The sequence below is a fragment of the Tupaia chinensis genome, unplaced genomic scaffold, assembly GCF_000334495.1.
Source record: "Tupaia chinensis unplaced genomic scaffold, TupChi_1.0 Scaffold000215_1, whole genome shotgun sequence".
Lineage (NCBI taxonomy): Eukaryota > Metazoa > Chordata > Mammalia > Scandentia > Tupaiidae > Tupaia > Tupaia belangeri.
In genome coordinates this window covers 1,260,803-1,284,694 of record NW_006159690.1, presented here as the reverse complement: position 1 = coordinate 1,284,694, position 23,892 = coordinate 1,260,803, and the positions used below count along the sequence as shown (strand labels likewise).

Here is a 23,892-nt window from a genome sequence, read left to right as displayed (position 1 = left end):
ATGGTGATAAGGAACCAGGTCAATAAAATTTTCCAAGAAGGTAGAAGGAACAAATATGAGGAGGCAGCTTAATTTGAAAAATAACGTTACCATTATTTTGATTCACCACCACAAAAAAGCACTCTTGCTTAGCAATACAATATGCCAAGTAGAAAAATGGGACCCAGAATGAATTGAATTTCAAAAAGAAAAAAAAATAAACTTGGAAATCTAAAGTTCTATGACTCTTATTTGTTATTCTCACCACACCAAGAACTCTGTCATGACAGAAAATCAAGTTACAAAGGTTCTGTTGTCTTACAAATTGAGCAGTTAGATTTTGGGCCCAAACAGTCTAGCTTCAGACTTTTTGAAAAATACTTATCGTATTGGACAGAGGTCTTTGTTCTCAATTATCAGGATTGCTTCAGATCTCAGCTTTATTATCCCACATATTAAAAAAAAAAAATCACCCGATTTCTGAGAATGTGCACATATTTTCTACATGATGCGTGTCATTTTTCCACTTACTGCAATGTGTACCTAAGGCAGATGGCGCAGAGTCCTGTGACACAAGGCTAGGACTTGCCCTGATGAGAGCGTAGTCCATTAATCACTCATCAAGCACATCCCAATAATCCACTTTAAATTCTCAGCCAATATCGCTTATGTTTATAAGAACATAATGAATTGTGCATCAGCTGTGGATATTTTATGGACTTGCCTTATCAGAAAATCAGAAATGATCTTTGGGGAATATAGATAGCCTTCTCAAACATTTCCTATACGTATCATCTAAACTCTTTCCATTTCTTTACACTAAACATTTTTTTTTATTAAACTTACTACCACTTCTATTTTTTTACCTTGTCTAGAAACTTTGGAATCAAGGTCTAATCAGTTGATAATATGGTAGATAGAGATGGGTGAAAAGAACAGTCATGCTCAGGTGGGATTAAAAGAAACCTCAGTTGCCTTTTCCCCAACCCCAGGCAGCCTTCATTCCCACCCAGTAGGGCCTGCATTGGTGCAAGACAGTCCAAGCACTGCCAGTTACAGTTCTGCCTAGTCTGCCTTCACCCACTGAAAAAAGAGGGATCTGGGGTGGGACCCAGGAAGGCATGTTTAAGACCATTGTTTTGAGGATAGGGAACTGGCTCTCTGCAGAGCTACTTCCTATGCAGCCTGCTGGTAAAAGCAGCCTGTTACATTGCACCACTGGGCTACCCTGGTTACTGCGGTATGTTTAAAGTTTTTCATTACCTGATCCACACAAAGGCTGCCATGTCCTTTGTACCACTGCTGCCTCCCTGGGCCCTTGGCAGTGCTCGGGCATGTATTTCTCACCTTGTGCAGTGCTTGACATAGCTACACTTTACAGAGCTGTTCACCGAGTGCACCATGGCACCCAGGAGCCCGTAAAACAAATGTGGTCCTTGAGGGCCTTTGCAGATGTTAGGTAATGGTCATAACAGGGGCACAGAGGTTAGAAAAACAGGGAAGTTTAAAAATCGCTCCAGGATAAATGGAAGTTAATGCTTACAGGAGAGGAATGGGAAATTTTAATAGGTTTATCCCTGGTGAGGTGCAAGAATAAAATGGCAAACAAAATAAGGGCAAGACTCCAAGAGAGAGGTGACTGGGTCATCATACACCTTAGCAGCTAGAAAAAAACGTTGTGAATTGATATGCTGTTGAAGAGCCACACGTGAACAGCATATCAGTTTCCCATTCAATAAACATGGGGACTTCAAAAAGTTGATGTTAAATGGAAATAACGTAAGAGTTTATTTTGGTACAAGGAACATTTGTAATGTATATGCAAGGTTTTCCATAATATACATTTTCTATGCACTTCCTGGAGACTCCTTGTCTCTCTTGCACATGTACTTGATAACATAGTTGATACAATCCTTGTCCCCCAGGAACTAGTTAGTAGTTAAGAGAGAGATTTGTAAATGAGTATGTATACTGACTATGGGGGCAATAGAAGACAGAACTTCATCTGGGGTTCACTGGAGGTCAATCCAGGGAAAGACAGTCAAAGACTGGGAAATAGAACTCCTTTCTGTCTGAAATCTTGTAAAACTAAATGCATTACTCCTTTGGATTTTATCCTATATGCCTTAAATGATTAATTATGCTATTTTATAGGTAAGATTTCACACCCCATGAAAAGTATAAGCTCTTTAAAAATACATACCTCTGGATTAATCACAGAGTCAAGAATAGGTCTTTATACATAGGCTTTCAAAAGCAATATTTTAAAAAAGAAATTTATTGCCAGAAGGTGCATGCACTCAACAGTAAGAGACAGAAAGTACTCCCTCCTCCAATGGAATGTTCAAATATGATTTATAAATGTGTTGCTCTATAGATAAATCTAAGATTGTTACAAATAGTGAACAATGAACTGCAGATGTGAAAGGAAATTTAGACAATACTTGGACCAAAGCCTTACAAATGAGGGAGAGGCTTGGAGAAGCCCAGAGGCTTACTTGGTAACAGAACAGGTTAAATGCATTGTATAGATGAACCTGGGATTGAAATAGAATTTCAGGGATCTCAAAAGGAAATGAAAATCTGAGTAGAATAAACTTAATGCGTATGCTGCTGAAATCTGTATCAACACCTTCTTAACCTGCCCACCCATCCATCCATGGTTAACACTAACTGCCTGTCACAAGAGGCCCTCAAAAAAATCTCCCTAGGGAACCAGCAGTTAGCGTAATGGCTATGTCGCTGGACTCCCACGTAGTCGACTGCGGTTCGTGTCCCGGACCCGGTGGCTTAAAACTCACGCCGGGCGCGTGTGCGTGCGTGCCCAAGATCCCGAGAGGAGAATGGAGGAGAAGGGATTGCGGCATGACCATCCCCCCTGGGGGGTGATTTCTCGCTTTCTGTCTCTATGTCTCTCTCTGTCTGTCTGGCGAGTGCACGCGCCCTACAGTGAAAATCTCTCCAAAAAAAAAAAAAAAAATCTCCCTAAAAGTATGTGTCTATGAATGCTTTTCTAGTAAGGAAAGATCTCTAAAATATATAAGTTTAGTTTCATCCTAAAAGTTATAAGACAAATATATAGGACCATGAAAGATTAAGGCAATGTAGTGAATTGAACGGTGGGAGGCCTCCCCAAAAGGTATGTCTATGTTTCATAACCTATGAATGAGATCTCACTTGGGAAGTCTTTGCTGATGCCATTAAGTTAAAGATCTTGAGATAGAGGCCAGCTCCACAGCCTAGTGGTTAAAGGAGTTGAATCTCACATGGCTGACCAGGGTTCAAATCCTGGCTCCAGTTGCTTGAAGGTATGCTTAGTGCATGTGCATACATGCCAAAATCCCCACAGGGTGGAAAAGTGGAGGAGAAGGGATTATGTCTTGACTCATGATGATACTCCCTTAGGGGTGCTTTCTCCATCTCCCTCTTTTCCCTCCCTCTCTCACTCGTTCTCTCTCTTGTGAGTGCATACAACCTCTGGCAATAAATAAATAAATAAATAAATAAATAAATAAATAAAAAATATTTAGAAAATCTTGAGGTGAGACCATCATAGATTACTCAAATGAATCTAAAACCCATGACAAATGTCTTTATGAGAGACAGAAGAGGAGGGGACCTGGCCATAAGGAAGAGGACAGATCTTTTCTCCCAGAAACTGCAATCATATGACAAGCCATGAACACTTGGGCCACAAGACATAGAAAGAAGACACAAAGAACAGATTCTCTGTATATACCTTTGGAAGGATCATGGCACCTTGATTCAGGACTTCAGCCTCCAAAACAGTGAGAAAATGAATTTCTATTTTAGGGCAACCAGTTGATGGTTTTAAGCCATCAAAGTTGTGGTAATTTGTTACAGAGCAGCCACAGGAAACCACCATAGGCAGCAGAAGGGAGAGCAGGGCTCTGAGGGGACTGGATCATCCTACAAGAATATCCCTTCCCTTGTCTTCTTCCCAATTCCACTACCTCCACCCCCAAATGCCCAACCCACATACCTAGACAATTCCTTTTAGCCCTAATGGTATATTGTAGTGGTTCTCAACCAGGGGTGGTTTTGTCCTTCAGAGGACATTTAACAATTTGATGCTGATCATGGCTGAAAGAGGGAGGACCACTGGCATCTACAGTTAGAGGCTAGGAAGCCACTGGTCATCTTACAGTGTTTAAGACAGCAGCCCCCTTCCCCGACCCCAACACACCAAGATTCATCTGGTTAAAATATGCTGAGAATGCCGTAACTATCAATGGTGACCAAACAGATAAGCTCTGTTCATTCACTTATTCATTCACTTGTGCCATAAATCTCCTCTAAATATTCAGCAGCAAGAGTACCATAGAAGCGTACATTTTAAAAAGCAGTATATCTGGTAAATTTTGGAGAGTAAAATAGGTCCCATTTTTCTTCTACTCATGATTTTGAAAAATTAGATAGAGTCACATAATCTTTAATATTAAAAATTAACTATCCATACTGTTTTTTGTTGGTTTTAAAATGTTCATTTATTAATTTCCTTACTGAGAGAGACACAGGCAGGCAGGCAGGCCCTTCACAGGGACTTCATGACCTCCCCAGCCTTATGATCAGCCATGCACCTGCTATCACACCCACTGTATCCAGGCAGACCCAGACGTTTACCCAGAGCCCTTCCACATGGCCTGCAGCATCACAACAGCGCCCCTAGAGCCTGCACCACTGCAGTTGGGTCTATGCGTTGGTGTGGACTGCAGGGAACTGACAGTATTATAATCTCATAGTTGTCGTCCATCTTTGCTATTATGGATTCCATTCTTTATTTTCTGTAGTTCTTCCCCCTTTACGACACGAGAAATGCCAAAAAGAAAGACTATTCCTGTAAGTAGATTCTAACAGGTGAAGGACAGCATAAATCCTGAACAATGGCTCCATAAATCCCAGTGTTATGAAGGAACTTAGCAGTCTCACCTAAGGATGTTAATATTATAGTGACAGTCAATATTTCACTGTTGGGATGAAGAAAAATGATTTTTTAAAGTCGAGTTTCCAAAAGTACATAAGAATCGATATTGGGGAGAGGCAAGGAAAGGAACTATACTTTTAGAATTCTTTAATGGAAACAAAGTTATTAATGTGCTAAAATTGACTGTAATATATGGCTATAAAATGTTTCATAAATGTTTAAAATATGCCTCTCTTTATTAATATTTAACAGCCCTGTTCAATGAGCTAACAATATCACTTAACAGCATCTGAGATTTTAATATATATTACTAGAGGCTTATTCCAGATTCAGTGTAAGGTACTAGCTTTAGTTTTAGTACGCACTGTTAATAAAAAGCAAGATGAGGTAGAAGAAATGTAGCTCTCTCAGAAAACAGAACCTGAAAAATTCTAAATTGAAATATGAGTCACCTTCATTCTTTCAGGTGTCCTAAGGCATGTTAATTAGCAAATACACTCAAATTCAAAATACCATAACGAATGTAAATGTGACCACGAAATCCACTATATACAAAACTAAAAATGAAAAATTACAAACAAGTCATTTGTGTGGATGAGAAACAAAAACCACAAACCTAAATCCAGACTGCTTGTTGTTAATGAATTAAAATTTTCCAGATCATCAAATCTGTCTTGTTGACTGTTTCTTTCAGTTGAGGGTAGGCCTGGTAAGGAATCGATGCCAAAATTCTCTTTCATCTTGAGAGGAAGAAAAATGGAAACACATTAGTGCTTCGTGAAAACATGTGGAACGCTATACTGTTCTTAGACCAGATAATGATGAGAGTCGGAACCTGGCCTTGCTAACAGGCATCCTCGAGTAATGGTTTGTACTGGGGTAAAGCAGTAATGAATGCTGGCAGCTTAGTATCTGCAGGAGTACAGGCTAGTAAAGCCTGTTTCTTGGCAAACACTAAAAATTTAAGTTTATTTATTTATTTCTTCCAAGAGCAAGAAAGAAAGAGAGAGAAACCCCAATAAGGCCTCAGTTCTGCAATCTGCCCAGCTTCAGTGCACTTCAGACCCTGGGTTTGCACTTGCCTGTCAGAGGGGGCTCACAAAGAAGACCCAGAACCTCTTCATTGAGGTCGGGCTTGCAGAATGTTATGTTTTACCACGGTGCCACCATCCAGCCCCTAAACACTGTGTAACAAAAATTTTGCTTCATAAACATAATAAGTGAACCTAAATAAACATTAACAAGGTAGAAGAATAAAAAAATTATCAAGCCAAGCAAGACAGATTGTTGATGTACACAACTTCCTGGATCTTGATGCTCTGGTGCCCACAACTGAAATAGCTCTAATACTGATGCCAACAGACATGATGGATTTATGCATCTCTAAGCCTTTGCTGTGCTCTCCCTAGCACTCTTCTCTTCCTTTGTGAGATGATTAGATTATGAAGGCAGGGCCCTCATGAAAGAATTTGTATTCTTATATAAAACAGGCCCAAGAGAGCTCATCTGCCCCTTTCACCATGTGAGGACACAGTCAGAAAGTGCCCTTTGTGAACCAGAAAACCAGCTCTGGACAGATGGGAACTGCTGTCACCTTGACCTAGGACTTCTCAGTCTCCAGAACTGTGAGAAATAAACTGTTGTGTATAAGCTACTCAGTTAACACTGCTACTTTGTTATAGCAACCCAAACAGAATAAGACACATAACACACGATTTTCTTTCTAAAAAAATATTATTTATTTAATTTTGTTATTATTATGTTTAAATTTGACCAAAGGGAGAGAGGGATAGAGAGAGAGAGATAGAGTGAGAGAAGGGGAAAGAGAAAGCAAGGGCTAGCCATATAGGAGTCCAGCAGTTTAATCACCATGCCTCCTGCTGGCCCCTATAACACAAAATTTTCAATGAAGTATTTTATTATATTTAAAGAATCTTTATAAGCATAAATCTAAACAATAGTTACATAGCCACCATAAGATATACTCTATTTTTTTTTTTTAATTGACAAGGAATGCAGGTGCATACAAGACAGAGAGAGGGGAGAAAGCACCACCTAATGAGTCATGGCCCTCCTCCTCTTCGTCCTGTCAGGATTTTGACTGCATACATGCATACAAATACACAGTATGTTTTTCGAGCCTCTGGGGCAGAGATTCAGATTGCAATCAACCATGGGAAATCTAACTCCCTTAACCATTAGGTTAAGGGGCCAGGCATACCCTGATTCATTTCACGTTGTTCATGAAACTTATAGGAAGCCATTGTTTTTAAGCTAAATTCCTATACTAGACTCCCACAGACCATACTAAAGTTCAAAACAGAGTCCCTTATGCTCAATTTGCAGTTGGCCATGTTGGAGTCCACTGTCCGTATCCACCATACCACCTGCCGGCCCCCCAAACATTTTATTGGTTTAAAAATACACATAGTTAACCAAATTTATAAAATAAATACGAATATACATTTGACTGTTTCCTCTATAGTCGTAAAGGTTTAAGTACTTGGGCCAGCTGTGGACTTGTGGTTAAGGTAGCTGGATCGCACATGGCCAAAACAAAGCATCTGTTCCCTGGTAGGCTGCCCAGAGCCTTCTACCATGGCGAATCCTCTGGGATCTCCTAAAGGCAGCTAGCAAAGTGCCTTGCCCAGCAAAGGGACCCATATGCATATGCAGAAGAGAAAAAGGAGTAAATGCCTAAGGGAGGCAGAGGAAGACACCACCGCTGTCTGTCCTGTGAGAGCCACCAGAACCACGCTTTGCACATCACAACAGGAAAACTGCTACCCTCAGAGAAAGCAGCACCATTCCGCATCTGAACTTACTGCTAAGTTGCCTTTTTGCAAATGTCCCTATACATGAAGGTTCTTTTCACTTGCCAGTAAGTTAATTTGAGGCAGGAGATAAACAAACAAAACAAAAAATGTTGAAAAATGTCTCTAATAAACGATTCTAACTCGTGACTAGGCAACTATAATTTTATAAAAAATAAAAGTTTCTTGGTGATTTCATCACAAGGGCAAGCCTATTAAAATATAATACTTTCCTGCCAAGATGTAAATAGAAAGTATCTCAATATAATGTCCTAGAGTTCAGTGCTTTTGTATCGTATGTAACACAGAGAACAATGTGGGCGACCAAGATGTAACAATACATTTTCAATCAATTTTGCCTTGATCTGCCCTGACGAATCTATGTGAGAAATATATAACTGTATTTCCATGAGAGGAAAGAAAAAAAAAATCACAAATGTTGAAAAAACAATTCCTTAGAGATTAGAAGAAAAACACCATTTATTATTTTTTAATTATTATTAAATTTTATTTGTTTTTGTTACTTAATTGATTTATTTATTTTGAAGTTGACCAGAGAGAGACAGAGAGGGGGAGAAGGAAAGTGAGAAAGCAAGCTGCCAGGTCTGGGTCTCGAACCACAGTCAGTCACGTGGGAGTCCAGACCCCCTTAACCACCATGCCACCGGCTGGCCCCAAAAAACACCATTTAAAAAGCAAAGCAAGGACCAGTAGGTGGTGTGGAGGTTAAGGCACGGGGTCCCACATGGCTGATTCCATGGCTCAAGTCCTAAACCTGGCAGCTTGAAAAACTTGCCAGGTGCATGCCCAAAATCCTGAGAGGAGAATGAAGGAGAAAGGACTACAGTGTGGCCATCCCTCCTGGGGGGTGCTTTTTCACTGTCCCTCTGTCTCTCTATCTCTCTAGTGAGAACACAAACTCTATAGAACAATTTTCAAGTAAAAAAAAAAAAAAGGGGCAGAGCAACCACCACTACCCTAGCAAGGTAATTGCAGTTTTGGCTTCCATGAGAAGTTGTACAGCCCAGAAAAGAGGGGCTTACACTTGGGGTTATACACTGAATAGTTCATCCTGTAAATACCGACCGTCACTCACTGATTTGTTTGGTTGGAATTCTTTTGTTTTTTGGTTTTGGAAGTTACTGAGTTAGAGACAGGGTGTGCAGAAGGGGACGGTGTGGGAGAATGTTGCGATCCCTTACCGTGTTCTCAGGGCTGCAGCCATACTGCTGTGTCTCCTGGGAAAACACCCCCTGCATGGCTCTTGCTTCTTGAGGCTCCAGTTGCTCATCATCATGTAACCACTGTGTACCGAAGTGAAGCTCCTTCCCAGAGGGCACGGCGGGGGCCTCTCGCATGTGCGATGAGTGGTACAACTCCATGGACTGAAACTGATTTTGAAACAGCTCATATTCTTCATCAACAAGCATTTCTCTTTCTTGACCCATTTCCTGCAATCCAGGAGTCGAAAATTCATGCATCTCCCAGGCCTCCTTGCTGTTGTCTATCTCTTTTTGTTGAGACTGGAAAGACTTCCCCAAATTTAGAAATGGTTCATCCACAAGTTCTTCTTCAAGATAGGGTTCATCTCTAAATCCCTGTGAATACATTTTTAAAATGTCAGAATATACCTGTTTTAACGCTGTATTATACACACTAACTGGAAAATTAAAATGCTGACAATCCTGTAATATGCCAATGCATTTCTAACATGAATAGCTCTACATTGCACAAGAGAAACGGGTATAAGCTCTCTTCCACACAACCCTCAAACCAGAAAAGGGACAAACAGGAAAATAAGAGGCAGGAATCTGCCCTTGGCAAGATGAATGACTATTCCAAAAGGTTCACTATGCACTAACCACTTGAAAACTCTCCATTGGAAATAGGAATCTGTTAGACTGCTACACTAAATATCTAACCCATGCACCTAAAATAAAAAGTAGTACAAAAATAAACATATACTTCATCCTGTAACTTAAGAAAGCAGACTTAAGATGTCAGAATCTTAAAGATTAACTAAAAACACAACGAAACCCTCTGGCTATTCAAATGTTCAAAAATCATTCTCTATAAAGATAAGGAAGAGTGGGGCCAGCAGGTGACATGGTGGTTAAAGCACTGGACCCCCCCATGGCATACCATGGTTTGAGTCCTACAGCTGGTAGCTTGGACTCTCAATGTTCCCTCTCTCTCTCTCTCTGGTCAAATTTAAAATAAGGATCAATAAAAGTAAATACTTTTTAAAAAAAAGATAAGGAGAGTATATCTCAACTACTTTGAATATGACTCTTTTATAATATACTATATAGTAGAAATACATTTTGTCACCTGTTATAAAAGATAACAAAGAATGAACACAGTATATCTTTTGATTTCTTTTTCACTAATCACAACAGCTAGTATATACCTACATGTGCAGAAACCACTGAGTTTCTGGCTAATGTCTGATGAACATACATACAGGTTTTCTGAGCTTTTGACCCAACTCTGGGGAGCCTGTGGGTGCTGGGTACAATGAGACCCACATTGTTCTAAGAAAATCCATGGTATTTCCAATTTTAAGTCCCATCGTGAAACAGTATCAAATCTAAATTTCTACAATAAATCTATTCTTTCCCACTCCTTCCTCTTCACAGCTACAAACCACTGTGGCAACGTTTTAAAATTAGTATGATTTACCAAATAACTGTAAGCTGGTTATTTCCCAAAACAAAAATATTATGGTTGGAGGGTGTATGTGATCACGCAACTACAAAATTTTAATGAAAAAGTCTACACTAAAAAATATAATGCATATTATAGGAACTAATATCAGCAGCAGAGTGTCAACAAGTTAGGCAAAGACTATCACCAGACAGTAGTCATCAAATGAAGTAATATTGTAACTGCAAAAAGTAACATAAGCATAATTTGTTCTAGTAATAAAAAAGGAACAGCTTCAAAATACGTTGTCTAAAATTGAAGCATACTTTTTAAAAGTATGAAACTTTTTGTATAGGACCATTTTCTACAACATTTTTAATGCAGGTCTATTTTCAACAATATGTTCTACTCAAAAAAAAAAATTAGGAATATGTTAGTGATATAAAATAAGGTATGTTTGTTTTTTAAAAAAGCTTTACATTTTGCCTGTGTTGTTTAGATAAGCAACGTAAAACAGAGAAGAAAAAATTTCCATTTAGAACACAGAATAAGAGAGAGGAGATTATGTAAGTTGTTATCTATTTAGCCAATGAGAGAGGATAAGCTTTTGTCTTCTTTACGGAAACTATAGCCCACAGCAAATCATTCAAATGAGAAATGAACTGCCAAATACCTTGGGTGCTTCAAGTATTAAAGAAGAATTTATATCATGAATTGCTGTTGAAAGTTCAGTGTGGTCCTCAGTATTGCTTGAATGTACGGTATAACAACCTTCTTCTTTAGCATCTTCCTGAAAATATAATTCACTATTAGCAAACTGCCTTCAAATTAATTCTCATCATTCTATTGTGCAAGTATACAAAATTTATATTGTTTCATTGGAATAAACTTTATTTAATAATTAAAAAGAAAGCCATAGGGGTCAGCAGCTGACAGAGTGGTTAAGGTGCTACCTAACAGACTGCAGTTCAAGTCCTAGATCAGGCTGCTTGAAAATCACACCAGTGTGTGCGTGCATGCCCAAAATCCTGGGAAGAGAATGGAGCAGGAGAGATTGCAACAGCAAAAATCTCTCTCTCTAAAAATAAAAAAGAAGCCATGTTCAGATCAGAGCTTCTCAAACTGCTTTTAAAAAAATCTTCATCTCCTTTTAGTTGTACTCACCAGAGATAGACAGAAGAAGAAAGAGAGAAAGAAGGAGAAACCAGTCCCCAGTGGGGAGCGGTCATGCCACAATCCCAGCCGTCTTCATTTCTCCATCCTATTGGGATAATGGGGCATGCACTCACATGCACCCAGCGTATTTTACAAGCTGCTGGGGCCAGAATGTGAACCCCCATTAGCTATGATATAGTTCTACCCAACTCAAGACTTAATAACAATATTTGTGTTCTCATAAACTGTTATATAGTCAGTCTTTCTGCCTCCATCTGACTTCTTATTCACAGTCTCTATTCCCACTTCTGCTGTGGACTGAGAAATGGCCAGAAAATGTTAGTCGATTAGAAAAGAGGCCACCAAGTGTACCACAAGGGAGACAAAGTATGATGAGACCACAGAGAAGACACATACTTGGCTCTGTGAAGCTTTATTTAGAGCTCATGAACAGACATGTTAAAATAAACCAAATGCTACAAAAGAAAACGCTGAGTGGTTAAAAAAAAAGAAAATGAAAAAGTCTTGAAGTTGACCTTTCTCTCGATCCCTTACTGGCCTCCCATTACGAACACACATAGGGAGCCTGGGCAAAGTTCCACCCTACACCTGTTATGTACCAAAACACTCTCAGAGTATTGCTCCAGGTTCCTGAGGATTCTGCAGCTTTCCTTTTGCCAGAAATAGCACAAGAAGCCACACCCAGATGGTACCAAGTTTTTCACTGCCTGAGACTTCCTCAAACTGCTTTAAAGTAGAGACTGTGCTATTTGAGTCCTATAGGGTGTATAAATAGGCTGGGATTTTTCCCATGTGACCACAATAATCTGACAAAAAATCATCAGGGAAAATCTAGGCCAAGCTTCTGTTCTACAATGCCACAGAGGTGGTGTCCCATTAAAAATATTAATAGTTTTCTCCTACTTAATTTATCTAGAAATCAAACCGGGTACCTTGTGGTAGATCATCTGCTGGCCTTGGCAAGAACACATCAAAGAGACAAAAAAATCAAGAACTTGATTTAGCTATGAGATATATTCCATTATGAAGTGCTGAAGTGACTGATAGATATAATATACAGGCATTTTAACATGTAATATATGGAGAATAAAAACATAAAACGTGAGGACCAGCAGTAGGCATAATGGCTATGTCGCTAGACTCCCATGTAGTCGACTGCGGTTCGAGTCCCAGACTTGGCGGCGTGAACTCACGCCGGGTGTGTATGCCGTGAGTGCCCAAGATCCCAAGGGAAGAGTGGAGGAGAAGGGATTGCGGTGTGGTCATCCCACCTGGGGGATGATTTCTCGCTGTCTCTCTGTCTCTGTGTCTTTCTGGCGATGCACGTGCCCCATAGCAAAAGCCTCTTCATAAAAAAAAAAAAAAAAACCTAAAACAACAACAACAAAAAACACATAATACATGAAGGCATGTTGAGATTTCCTTAGGCAAAAATACTATGTGTGATGCAGTACATGAATCTATCGCACACCACATAATGACATTTTAGTCAATGAGGCACGCACCATAAACGGTGGTGGTCACGTAAGATTATAATAGGCTAGACCATGCAGCCTACCTGTGTAGAAGCCTGTACCAGCTATGTTTGTGCAAGGACACCGTATGATCATACATACGAAAGTACCTAATGACCCATGCCACAGAATGTATCTCCACTGTTAAACACATGACTATATATCTGAATATGGAGGAACAGATCTGTATGTTTATCTGTCTATAATAACTTGTATATTATTTATGATTGCTACTGTAATTCACAGAATAAAAACAGCTATAGAGTTAAGAGATGTTGTGACCAACAGGTGGTGTAGTGGTTAAGGGCTGGACTTCCAAGTGGTCAATGTAGTTTGACTCTTGGACCCGGCACCTTGAAACTCAGGCCAGGCATGTGTGTGTGCGTGCCCAAAATCCTAAGAGGAGAATGGAGGAGAAGGGACTGTGGTGTGGTCATCCCCCCTTGGGGTGGGGTTGGGGGGTTGATTCCTTGCTTTCTGTCTCTCTGCCTTTCCAAATTGGCTCAGAAAGTGGCACACCTGTATATCATACTAATATTACAATTACACAGGTGACCTATTGAAGAGACAGATTTCTGAATATTACTTCAGAATTATCAAGTCAGAATCTCTGAGGGTAGGACTTAGGAAAGTGCATTTAATCATCTCTCAGGTAATTCTTATGTATATTATTTATCTTTTTTTATTTTTAAAGAGATTTTTGCTATAGGGTGCCTGCAATGGCTATGTCGCTAGACTCCCATGTAGTCGACTGCGGTTCGAGTCCCAGACTTGGCGGCGTGAACTCACGCCGGGTGTGTATGCCGTGAGTGCCCAAGATCCCAAGGGAAGAGTGGAGGAGAAGGGATTGCGGTGTGGTCATCCCACCTGGGGGATGATTTCTCGCTGTCTCTCTGTCTCTGTGTCTTTCTGGCGATGCACGTGCCCCATAGCAAAAGCCTCTTCATAAAAAAAAAAAAAAAAACCTAAAACAACAACAACAAAAAACACATAATACATGAAGGCATGTTGAGATTTCCTTAGGCAAAAATACTATGTGTGATGCAGTACATGAATCTATCGCACACCACATAATGACATTTTAGTCAATGAGGCACGCACCATAAACGGTGGTGGTCACGTAAGATTATAATAGGCTAGACCATGCAGCCTACCTGTGTAGAAGCCTGTACCAGCTATGTTTGTGCAAGGACACCGTATGATCATACATACGAAAGTACCTAATGACCCATGCCACAGAATGTATCTCCACTGTTAAACACATGACTATATATCTGAATATGGAGGAACAGATCTGTATGTTTATCTGTCTATAATAACTTGTATATTATTTATGATTGCTACTGTAATTCACAGAATAAAAACAGCTATAGAGTTAAGAGATGTTGTGACCAACAGGTGGTGTAGTGGTTAAGGGCTGGACTTCCAAGTGGTCAATGTAGTTTGACTCTTGGACCCGGCACCTTGAAACTCAGGCCAGGCATGTGTGTGTGCGTGCCCAAAATCCTAAGAGGAGAATGGAGGAGAAGGGACTGTGGTGTGGTCATCCCCCCTTGGGGTGGGGTTGGGGGGTTGATTCCTTGCTTTCTGTCTCTCTGCCTTTCCAAATTGGCTCAGAAAGTGGCACACCTGTATATCATACTAATATTACAATTACACAGGTGACCTATTGAAGAGACAGATTTCTGAATATTACTTCAGAATTATCAAGTCAGAATCTCTGAGGGTAGGACTTAGGAAAGTGCATTTAATCATCTCTCAGGTAATTCTTATGTATATTATTTATCTTTTTTTATTTTTAAAGAGATTTTTGCTATAGGGTGCCTGCTTTTGCTGGAGAGGCAGAGAGACAGAAAGCGAGAAATCAACCTCCAGAGAAGATAAAAATCAAACCCCACACCACAATCCCTTCTCCTCCATTCCCCTCTCAGGATTTTGGGCATGTACACACACACACACACACACACACACACACACCCCTGGTGTGAATTTCAAACTGCCAGGTCTAAGACTTGAACTACAGTCAACCACATGGGAGTCCAGTGCCTTAACCACTATACCACCTGCTGGCCCCTGTATACTACATATCTTTACATTTGAAACCCACTGGGCTGACTCATAGCACAACGAGAAACAGAGCCCAGGTTTCTTGGAATCCAGCCCACTCTGTTACAATCAAGCTGTCCGTTTTGGAGGTGTTGTGGACAAACTAAACAAGTGACGATGTAATAAATGGAAATCTACAGCGATGGCTAGGGAGAAAGCTACCACCCTGAGTTCACATTCCACCTCTCCCCTTATTAGTTACATGATTGGAATAGGTTACTCAGTTCTCTGTATCTCAATTGACTTATCTGAAATGAGACTAATAAGAGGACTACCTCTTGAATGTTTTGTGAGAATCAAACTAGTGGACACATATAAAGAGCTTTGGGCCAGCAGATGGTGTGGTGGTGAAGGCGCTGGATCCCACCTGGACAACTCTGCAGTCTGAGTCTGACTCTGTGGCTTAAAAAACCATGCAGGCCCATGTGCACGCATGTCCAGAATCCCAAGAGGGGGATGAAAGAGAAGGAGCTGTGGTGTGGCCATCACCCATGGAGGGGGATTTCTCATTTTCCCTCTCTCACTGTGTCTCTCTGGCAAGCACACATGTCCCATAGGGGAAAATAAAAAGAGAGAGTTTAAAGTAACAACTGACATACAGTAAGAACTCAGAAATATTTTAGAAGTAGCTGAAAATGATGGTCGCCAGTTATTTTTTGCCTTGGTGACCTCAACAGCACCATAACTATAATATAGACGTGTTATAATCAGTAATCTGCCATGAGATGGAACAATAACATGACTTCAAAATGGCATTCCTGCATAGGGTTCTATTAATAGATGAACGGAGTCACAGAGCACTTTGATGGTCAGAAAAATGTATTAAAATCTCATTGCCATATGTTAAAATAATACGGTTAACTGGATTTCAACTTGCCATTCTGTCTCTACATCATTCCTGAGTGCAAGTTAAAATGCACAAATACTAATTTATGTATCAGAAATGAGAACTTAGAAGTCTGTTCTGAAGTATGAAGCTAAAAATAGCACTAGTAATATTAGCAGCTACCACTTATATAATAATATGCAGTGGACTTGATAAATAGAATCTTTTTGTATTATTGCCAGAGGCTGTGTGCACTTGCCAGAGATAGAGAGCGAGAGATAACTAGATAGAGAGGGAGAAAGTGAAAGCATCTACCCCCTCCCCATGGGGCATGATCACACCACAATTCTTTCTCCTTCTTTCTTCCTTTTCATCAGGATCCTGGGCACATATGCACATGCACCTGGCATGCCTTTCAAGCCATCAAGACTGGGACTTGAACCACCATCAGCCAAGTGGAATCCATCTGTCTCTTAACTGCTGGGTTACAAGATGGGTCCATATAATCTTAAGCCTTAAAATCCAATAAGGTCGGTATTATTTTTTCTAAGTTTGTAAGTCAAGGACATTAAGAAAGATGCTCAAGGTCACAGAGTAAGCAGTAGAACAAAGATTTGAGGCCAGGTATATTTGTCTCCAAAATCCATGTTCTTAACCACTGCGCTATAATACTTCCTATATCAACAAAATGCACTTACCACCAAAGGCTTACAGATGCCAAGGTGCACAATGCCTGGTGGCACAGCTTTTAATACTTCCACAGCCTCAGCAAGTGTGGTATTGTCCAAAGAGTACTCGTTGACTGAGACCAAGCGGTCTCCAGGTAATAGTTCTCCACTTTTTTCTGCCACACTGTCTGCTACCAGGGAGCGGATTACAATCACTGATCTTGTTGGATCTAAAGGGTCCTACAAATCAAGCAAAGAAGAAAGATGAGTTAGTATGTTTATTCACAGATCTCATGTGATGATTTACGTATCCAGCTTTCTGGTGATAGTCTTTCAAAGAGGTCAAAGTAAATTCCAATAGGACTCTATAGACCCACACGAATGTTAGCGTGTATCAAGAAGCTATAACCAGAATGATTTCAACTGCATGTCTGAGCACTCATACATACAAATTTCTTCATTAAATTTGTGGTGACAGACATTTTGTTGGAGTACAATACGTCTGGAAACAGCTGGCAAGATTCTCTGAAATGTTCAAGTAGAGTCACACCAAGGATCAAAGACAAGCCCATCTAAGTATTTCTCTTGGGCCATCAATAGGCTCCTAGAGAAGAAAATTATGTAAGATAATACCTGATTCTTATGCGTCCACCAATACAGAATCTTCCTACAAAAGCACTTACGTTCAGAAAATATAATGGAGACTGTAGAATATTCCACTGCATTAAAATAGTATATTTAAAAATAACATAACCAGGCCAGCTGCTGGCATGGTGGTTAAGGTGTCTGAATCTTACAGGGTCAACTGCGTGCTTTGGGTCCTGGACCCGGCAACCTGAAAAATATGCCAGCTGCATGCGAATCATGCCCCAAATCCTGACAGGTGGGAGAAATGGAGGAGAAGGGATTGCAGTGTGACTGTCCTTCACAAAGGCTTTCTGACCCTCTCCCTTTCTTTCTCTGAAGCCCTCTGATAAAAAATAAAATAAAAAAGTCATAATAATAACATAACTAAAATGATGACATGCTACAGGCGCCCCTAGTTTGGAACTATTCTGATACATAGAAAGGGAGTATGAATGCATGAACAAAAAATGTGCACATCTTCCTCATCCAATAGTAGGGTTCTATATTTGTTTTCATCAAATACTGAAAACGCTGACATTCAACAAATGTATTTGGCTAATAAAAACCTGTAACTCTACTAATTTTTTTATCTTATTCAAAAAACAGATACATAGCACTTACAATATAGTGCTTGACAATCACCTAAGTCTTACAGCAATGCCAGGATATGGGCAGATTTATTGCTTGTATTTTATTGATTGATTGATTGATTGATTGTGAGATTTTTGTCTTAGGGTACATGCACTTGTCAGAGAGAGACAGACAGACATGGTGAGAGGGAAAGTGAGAAATTATCCCCTAGGTGGGATGGCCATGCTGCAATCCCTTCTCCATTCTCCTCTCAAGAACCTTCGGCATGCACACACATGTGCCAGGCATGAGTCGCAAGTTGCCAGCTCTGGGACTAGAACCACCATCGGCCATGTGGGAGTCCAGCAACATAAACACTAGACTACCTGCTGGCCCCATATTGCTTGTATTTTAAAGATGAAGAGACTGAGGTTCAGGAAGTTAAGGAAACTAGCTAAGATCACTCAGCTGGGAAGTGGCAGAGCCAGAACCCAACCAGGCAGTCTGGCTCAAGTCTTCTCTCTTTCCCGCCAGGCTCTGAATCGTCGTTATCGGTCAAAAGAAACTGGAAACGAGAAGTTGTGACTGGAGAAGAGACACAGACGCATGGCAACCTGACGGGTGAGGAGAGGCTCAGTTTGTCTGGATGGGGGCGATATAGGACACTATTGCTAACCCTCAAACTTAGTGACAGAAAAAAAAACAAAGCCCCATCACAGCAGCCTTTGCTCTGGCTGGTCCACGCAGCCCCTCCTATTGTTTCACCATGCACGCACGGTTCCACAGAGACAAGATGCAGTAAAGTGATATTTTACTGTGTTAGCTTCTATTAAACCCTTCCTAAGGGAAACTGCCAGGTTTTGTGTTGGAATTATAAGACTTTGGAATCAGCAAAGTCAAGATTTGCCAAGTCGTAGGCTATGTCTGTTTGAAGTTTTCTAATTCCGTTTTCTATACCTGTATTTCACACATCAGGGTTTATTTCCAAAGGGCTGCATGGAATTTTAACCAAATATATCATATTTAAATCAACAAAAGCTACAGAGCTAATTCCTTGGGAAAATGCCTTCAAACATAATGTATCTGGCTTGGCTCAACTAACCTTGCCTTTCCACCCTCAAATCAAGAGACTCTCGTCTCTGTTCGTACATGCTCTGATGGAAATCATCACATATTTACGAAGAGGATGCACCAATTAAGTGCGGTGTTGAACGATAATTTGGCCCACGTTTTCAAGTAGAGGGAGCTGTTGCACAGGGAGAGTGCGGGAGAGCCGCAGAAAGGACAGTGGCCCATCAGCGGGCAATCAGTGCAGTAATATAAAAGAGCTGTCTGTTTTGTCACCAGCAACCATGAATCACCACACGCTCTTCATTCTGAAATATGAAACCATTACATTTGAAGTTTGACACACTAATAAATAAGCTGTACAATTATGTCCTTCATTTAGGATGTCGGTTTTTGATAAAAGGCTTTTTTATTGGGGAGGAAGGGCGACGACGTAATAGCTTATTCCTCTCCTGAAACACACAGAAAGCATCTAGCATTACTTCAGATTAATAAGGACTACACATTCTTAGAGAAAATGGCAACGGTAAAATATACCAAAAGCACTACATTGGCTGTGAGCAATCTTTGCAGTTGTGAATAACACTGAATCAGAAAGCACTATGTTTAAACTAAAAGATGAACAGTACTGGGACCAGCAGTTGGTGTAATGGCTATATCGCTGGACTCCTATATAGTCGACTACGGCTTGAGTCCCAGACCTGGTGGCTTAAACTCATGCCGGGTGCGTGTGTGTACATGCCCAAGATCCCGAGAGGAGAATGGAGAAGAAGGGATTGCAGCATGGCCATCCCCCCTGGGGAGTGATTTCTTGCTTTCTGTCTCCCTGTCTCTCTCTTTCAGGTGAGCGCACGTGCCCTACAGGAAAAAACCTCTAGAAAAATAATAAATAAAAATAAGTTTTTAAAAAACGAACAGTACTAAAAACGTTGACATCTGATATATATATTTGGCTAGTAAAAACTAATTTATAACGCCACTAATGTTTTCTATTTTATTTTTAAAAAACTGATATACAGCACTTACCATAGAGCACACCTTGTTGAAATGATAACCAGACATATATCAAAGGAAGATTCACCAGAAATAAAACTTTCCTCTTGAAAGATTAATAGATTTCTCTGGCTGCAGAAAAGTCACAGTGAGTCCTTATTTATACGAAGTGTGGTCCTTAGGCCTCACACGAGTGCCAGGTGTGCTTCCTTACTACAATTTATTCAGGTTTAGACCTCTACATCTAACCTACCACCTCTTTACCTAGAAAAGCAAAGCCAGCAGTAACTTGTCACTTGGAGGACAAAAAGACAAAATGGCCACCTCTGAAGATACCCCATTAGGTCTAATCACTCCTTCATTTTCTATGATGACTTTCCTGACTGTGTGACTTCCCACATAGCTGAATGAAGTCGCTTTAATGAGGAATAGTCACTTCCTTTCATGGCCATCACATGTAGCAGCCACCCCATGAAAAAACAACAGCTGCTACTGCCTACTGGGGCGGCTGCTATTCTTGAGGCTTTGCTGCATTTAAAAAAAAAAAAAAATTTGCTCAGAAACCAGCCTGATTCAGGCTGCTGCTCAACAGGAAAGGCCATTTTCTGAAAATTCAGCCCACAGTATCATGTCCATGTGGTAGCCAATGAAATCTTACAAGACATGTCTCAGGACCTCTAGACAACCCCCCCCTACAGTGTATTTTTAGCATCCTTATTTGTTTTCGTCAGAATTTTTAAATCTCTAACTTATCTTCTTTTGGTTAAATAAAACGGCAAGGAACATTATCTTCAAGCCTCAAGATGATGTTTTAGACTAAACAGCCAATAGAGGGCACTACAGGCCAATCGTAGAACACAAGCATCTCCTACAACAGCCATTCTCTTTGGAAGGAATGTTTTTTTTTTTTTCCCCCTTTCTTTAAAAGCTTTTTAAAACTATAGCTGGTCTCACAGTGTCCCATACATTTGCTTCAGTTCAACCATTTATGAAAGCTGTTCTCTACAACTAGGAAACCCTGAAGAGCTATTAACTGCTTTGTCTTACAAGTGAGTCAGATCACCATACCTGACAGAACAAAAGTGGGTATAAGGATTATTGAGGTCTATGGAAGTGATGCTATATTTGATATTTATTGTAAACATAGGATACTTTGATTCTGGGGGAGATCTGAGCTGACAGACTCCGCCCTTTCTAGAACCCCTGAGTGGCACATCAGCCACCCAAGCATTCCCTTACCCTCCTTCCTCCTTCCACCGATTGCTCACTAAGGCATGCAGATGTTCTCTTCGCTCTTTTCTGATCCTTCCTGTCCACCTCCACTGCCACCACCCTGGTTCACCTCATTATTTCTTACCTGGGCATTGCTACAATTTACGAATGGTCTACCTGTCTCTAACCTTGCCCCCATCAGTCCATTTTCTACAAAGATCATGGAATTACCTTTAAAAATTAAAAATGTGATTATGGTTTTTCCTTTGCTTAAAATATTTCGGTGACATCCACTGCCTCCAGGATGAAGCTCTACCTCATTTATCCTTTGTGGAGAGAAACTCTTTCCGATCTGCAGGTCTGTCTCAGCTCCTCTGGCTCTCCCCACATACACCACTGCCTGCCCTATTTGGCCCACCTGATCCCAACAATCCAGAACTATTGACACTCAGGTGCTATTAAATGCTATGGCATGCTCCGTGAATCATACAAACATACATCATACATACATACATCATCAAATACCACATGCCCACATTTTACTACCATGTCTTGACTCCATGAAGACCCAGGCACCTCCCATTCTGTGATATCCGTAAACCTAAAAAGACCTTCCATTATAGCATTTGTCATAATAGATTTTCCTTACTTCTTACTGTCCCTTCTAGAATTAGTTAGGTCTTTCTGTTAGATGTATCTACAGAACCTTGCATTTTCTTTATTACAATACTTCTGACATTTTATTGAATGATCTTAAATGTCTTCCTACTAAAAATAAGCTTCCTAACAACAAGAATGTCTTTGCTTATTTGCTGCTTGATTTCCATGGCCTACTACGCTGACTGCCTCATTGAAGACACTCAGTAGTAGTTGAAACACTGAATGACCAGCTATGAAGTTCCTCTGTCCTCACTGGACTATGCCAACAATTGTTAACACTCACTGAGGTCTTGCCATCCGGGCAGTTTTCTAAGAGTCTTTCTTATATGAATCCATTTAATCCTTACATTACCATGAAGTAGGCACCAGTATCATTCCCATTTTCCACATGAGGATACTAAGAGAGAAAAATGAAATAATTTGTGGCCAATAGGTGGCATGGTGGTTAAGGCACTAGACTCCCACATGGCCAATCATGGTCTGAGTCCCAGACCTGGTGGCGTGCCTTCTCACTTTCTCTCTCACTCTCTCCCCCCCGCCACCCCTGAATTTCTCTGTCCGATGAGTGCATATACTCCATAGCAAATTTTAAAACAATAGTAATAAATAAATAATTTTTAAGGAAAAAAAAAAGAAAAATGGAATAATTTAACCAAAGCACATAGTTGGTAAATGGTAGAGCCAGAACTCAAACCACTTGGTAAGTTCCAGAGTTTATGATTTTAGTCACTAACTGATACAGCTTTTCTACCGTAAGGTATTTGTTAAATGAATGGATATTGAAAGAAGACAAGATACACAGACATACACATAGCACATTCCTAAAGTATGCAAAACTGAGTCCTTTTAAATATCACATTTGGCCGTACTACACGCTTTACTTATTATGTGAATATCTGTGTATATTTCCACAGATCAAAGAGACCAGATTGCACATAAACTACTTCAGTAAAGAGTGTAGTGTGCAAGACTCCTCAAGAACAGGCAAACACACATTTATTTGCCAAAGTTAGATTTACATTTACCTTCTCCAGGATGTGTTCACTTGGCAAGTATAAGAATATCCTATAAGGGGCCAGCAGGTGGCATGGAAGTTAAGGCAGCTGGATTCCACATGGCCAAGTATGTAGTTAGAGCCTTGGACCCAGTGACTTGAAAATCATGCTGGGTGCATGCCCAAAATGCTGAGAGAAGATTGGCAGAGAGGGGATTGCAGCATGCCCATCCGCCCTTCGGGGTGATTCCTCTCTCTCTCTGTGTCTCTCTCTTTCTCCTCTCTCTCTCTCTGTCGCTCTCCAGTGAGTGCACAGGTCCTGTTAAAAAAAAAAAAAAAGAGGTGCCAGCAGGTGGCGTGGTGGTTAATGCGCTAGACTCCAACATGTTAACTGTGCAGTTTGCATCCCAGACCCGAAAGCTTAAATATCAGACTGCACGTGTGTGTCTGTGTGCACGTGGGTGTCCAAAGAGAATGGAGGTGAGGGATTGAGGTACACCATCCCTTCTGGTGGGGATAATTTCTCACTGTCTTTCTCTGGAGTGCATGAGCCCTCGGCAAAAACCTAAAATTTAAAAGAAAAAAAAAAATCCCTTTACATGGATAGATGCAAACATGTGACAATCATTATGCCCAACTGGATAGGATTCAAAGTTTCTGAAGTGTCTATAAAATTTATTATATGAATATCTGTGTATATTTCCACAGATCAAAGAGACCAGATTGCACATAAACTAAAGCAGAGGGTGGGGCGTCACCTGGGGCGGGGAGGTGGTTTGGCTGAAATGAGCTCTGTCAGAAACAGACATCAACCAGAAGATGTGGAGAGCTCTATCCAGGAAGTGGGTCCCAAACCTCATTTACAAATATAACCCAACAACTGTGACACACCCAGGGACAGGCATGAAGTAAGGAGTCTTACATAAAGAGAGGAAGATTTTTCTTCTTTTATTCATGACAGAGCGTGGCCATGTGGATGTGAGAAAGAGAAAGAAAGGGAGGCAGAGGTGAGCGCCCCCCATGGGCTCTCGACACTGCAATCACCTTCCTCCAGTCCAGCCCTCCAACCTGCTGCATCCTGGCACTCATGTGTGC

General features: G+C 40.6%; 1 protein-coding gene across 4 annotated transcripts in view; it reads right to left on the bottom strand.

Moving 5' to 3' along the window:
• The window catches only part of PATJ (PATJ crumbs cell polarity complex component), a 385,928-nt gene that overhangs the window by 251,143 nt on the left and 110,893 nt on the right, over window positions 1-23,892 (bottom strand). For all 4 annotated transcript variants that reach the window (XM_006147509.3, XM_006147510.3, XM_006147511.3 and 1 more), the window contains exons 18-21: window positions 16,704-16,913; window positions 11,057-11,173; window positions 8,940-9,335; window positions 5,541-5,664 (exon numbers count right to left, since the gene is read on the bottom strand). In XM_006147509.3, coding sequence (XP_006147571.1) covers window positions 5,541-5,664; window positions 8,940-9,335; window positions 11,057-11,173; window positions 16,704-16,913 — 847 coding nt within the window. The remainder of the gene's footprint in view (window positions 1-5,540; window positions 5,665-8,939; window positions 9,336-11,056; window positions 11,174-16,703; window positions 16,914-23,892) is intronic.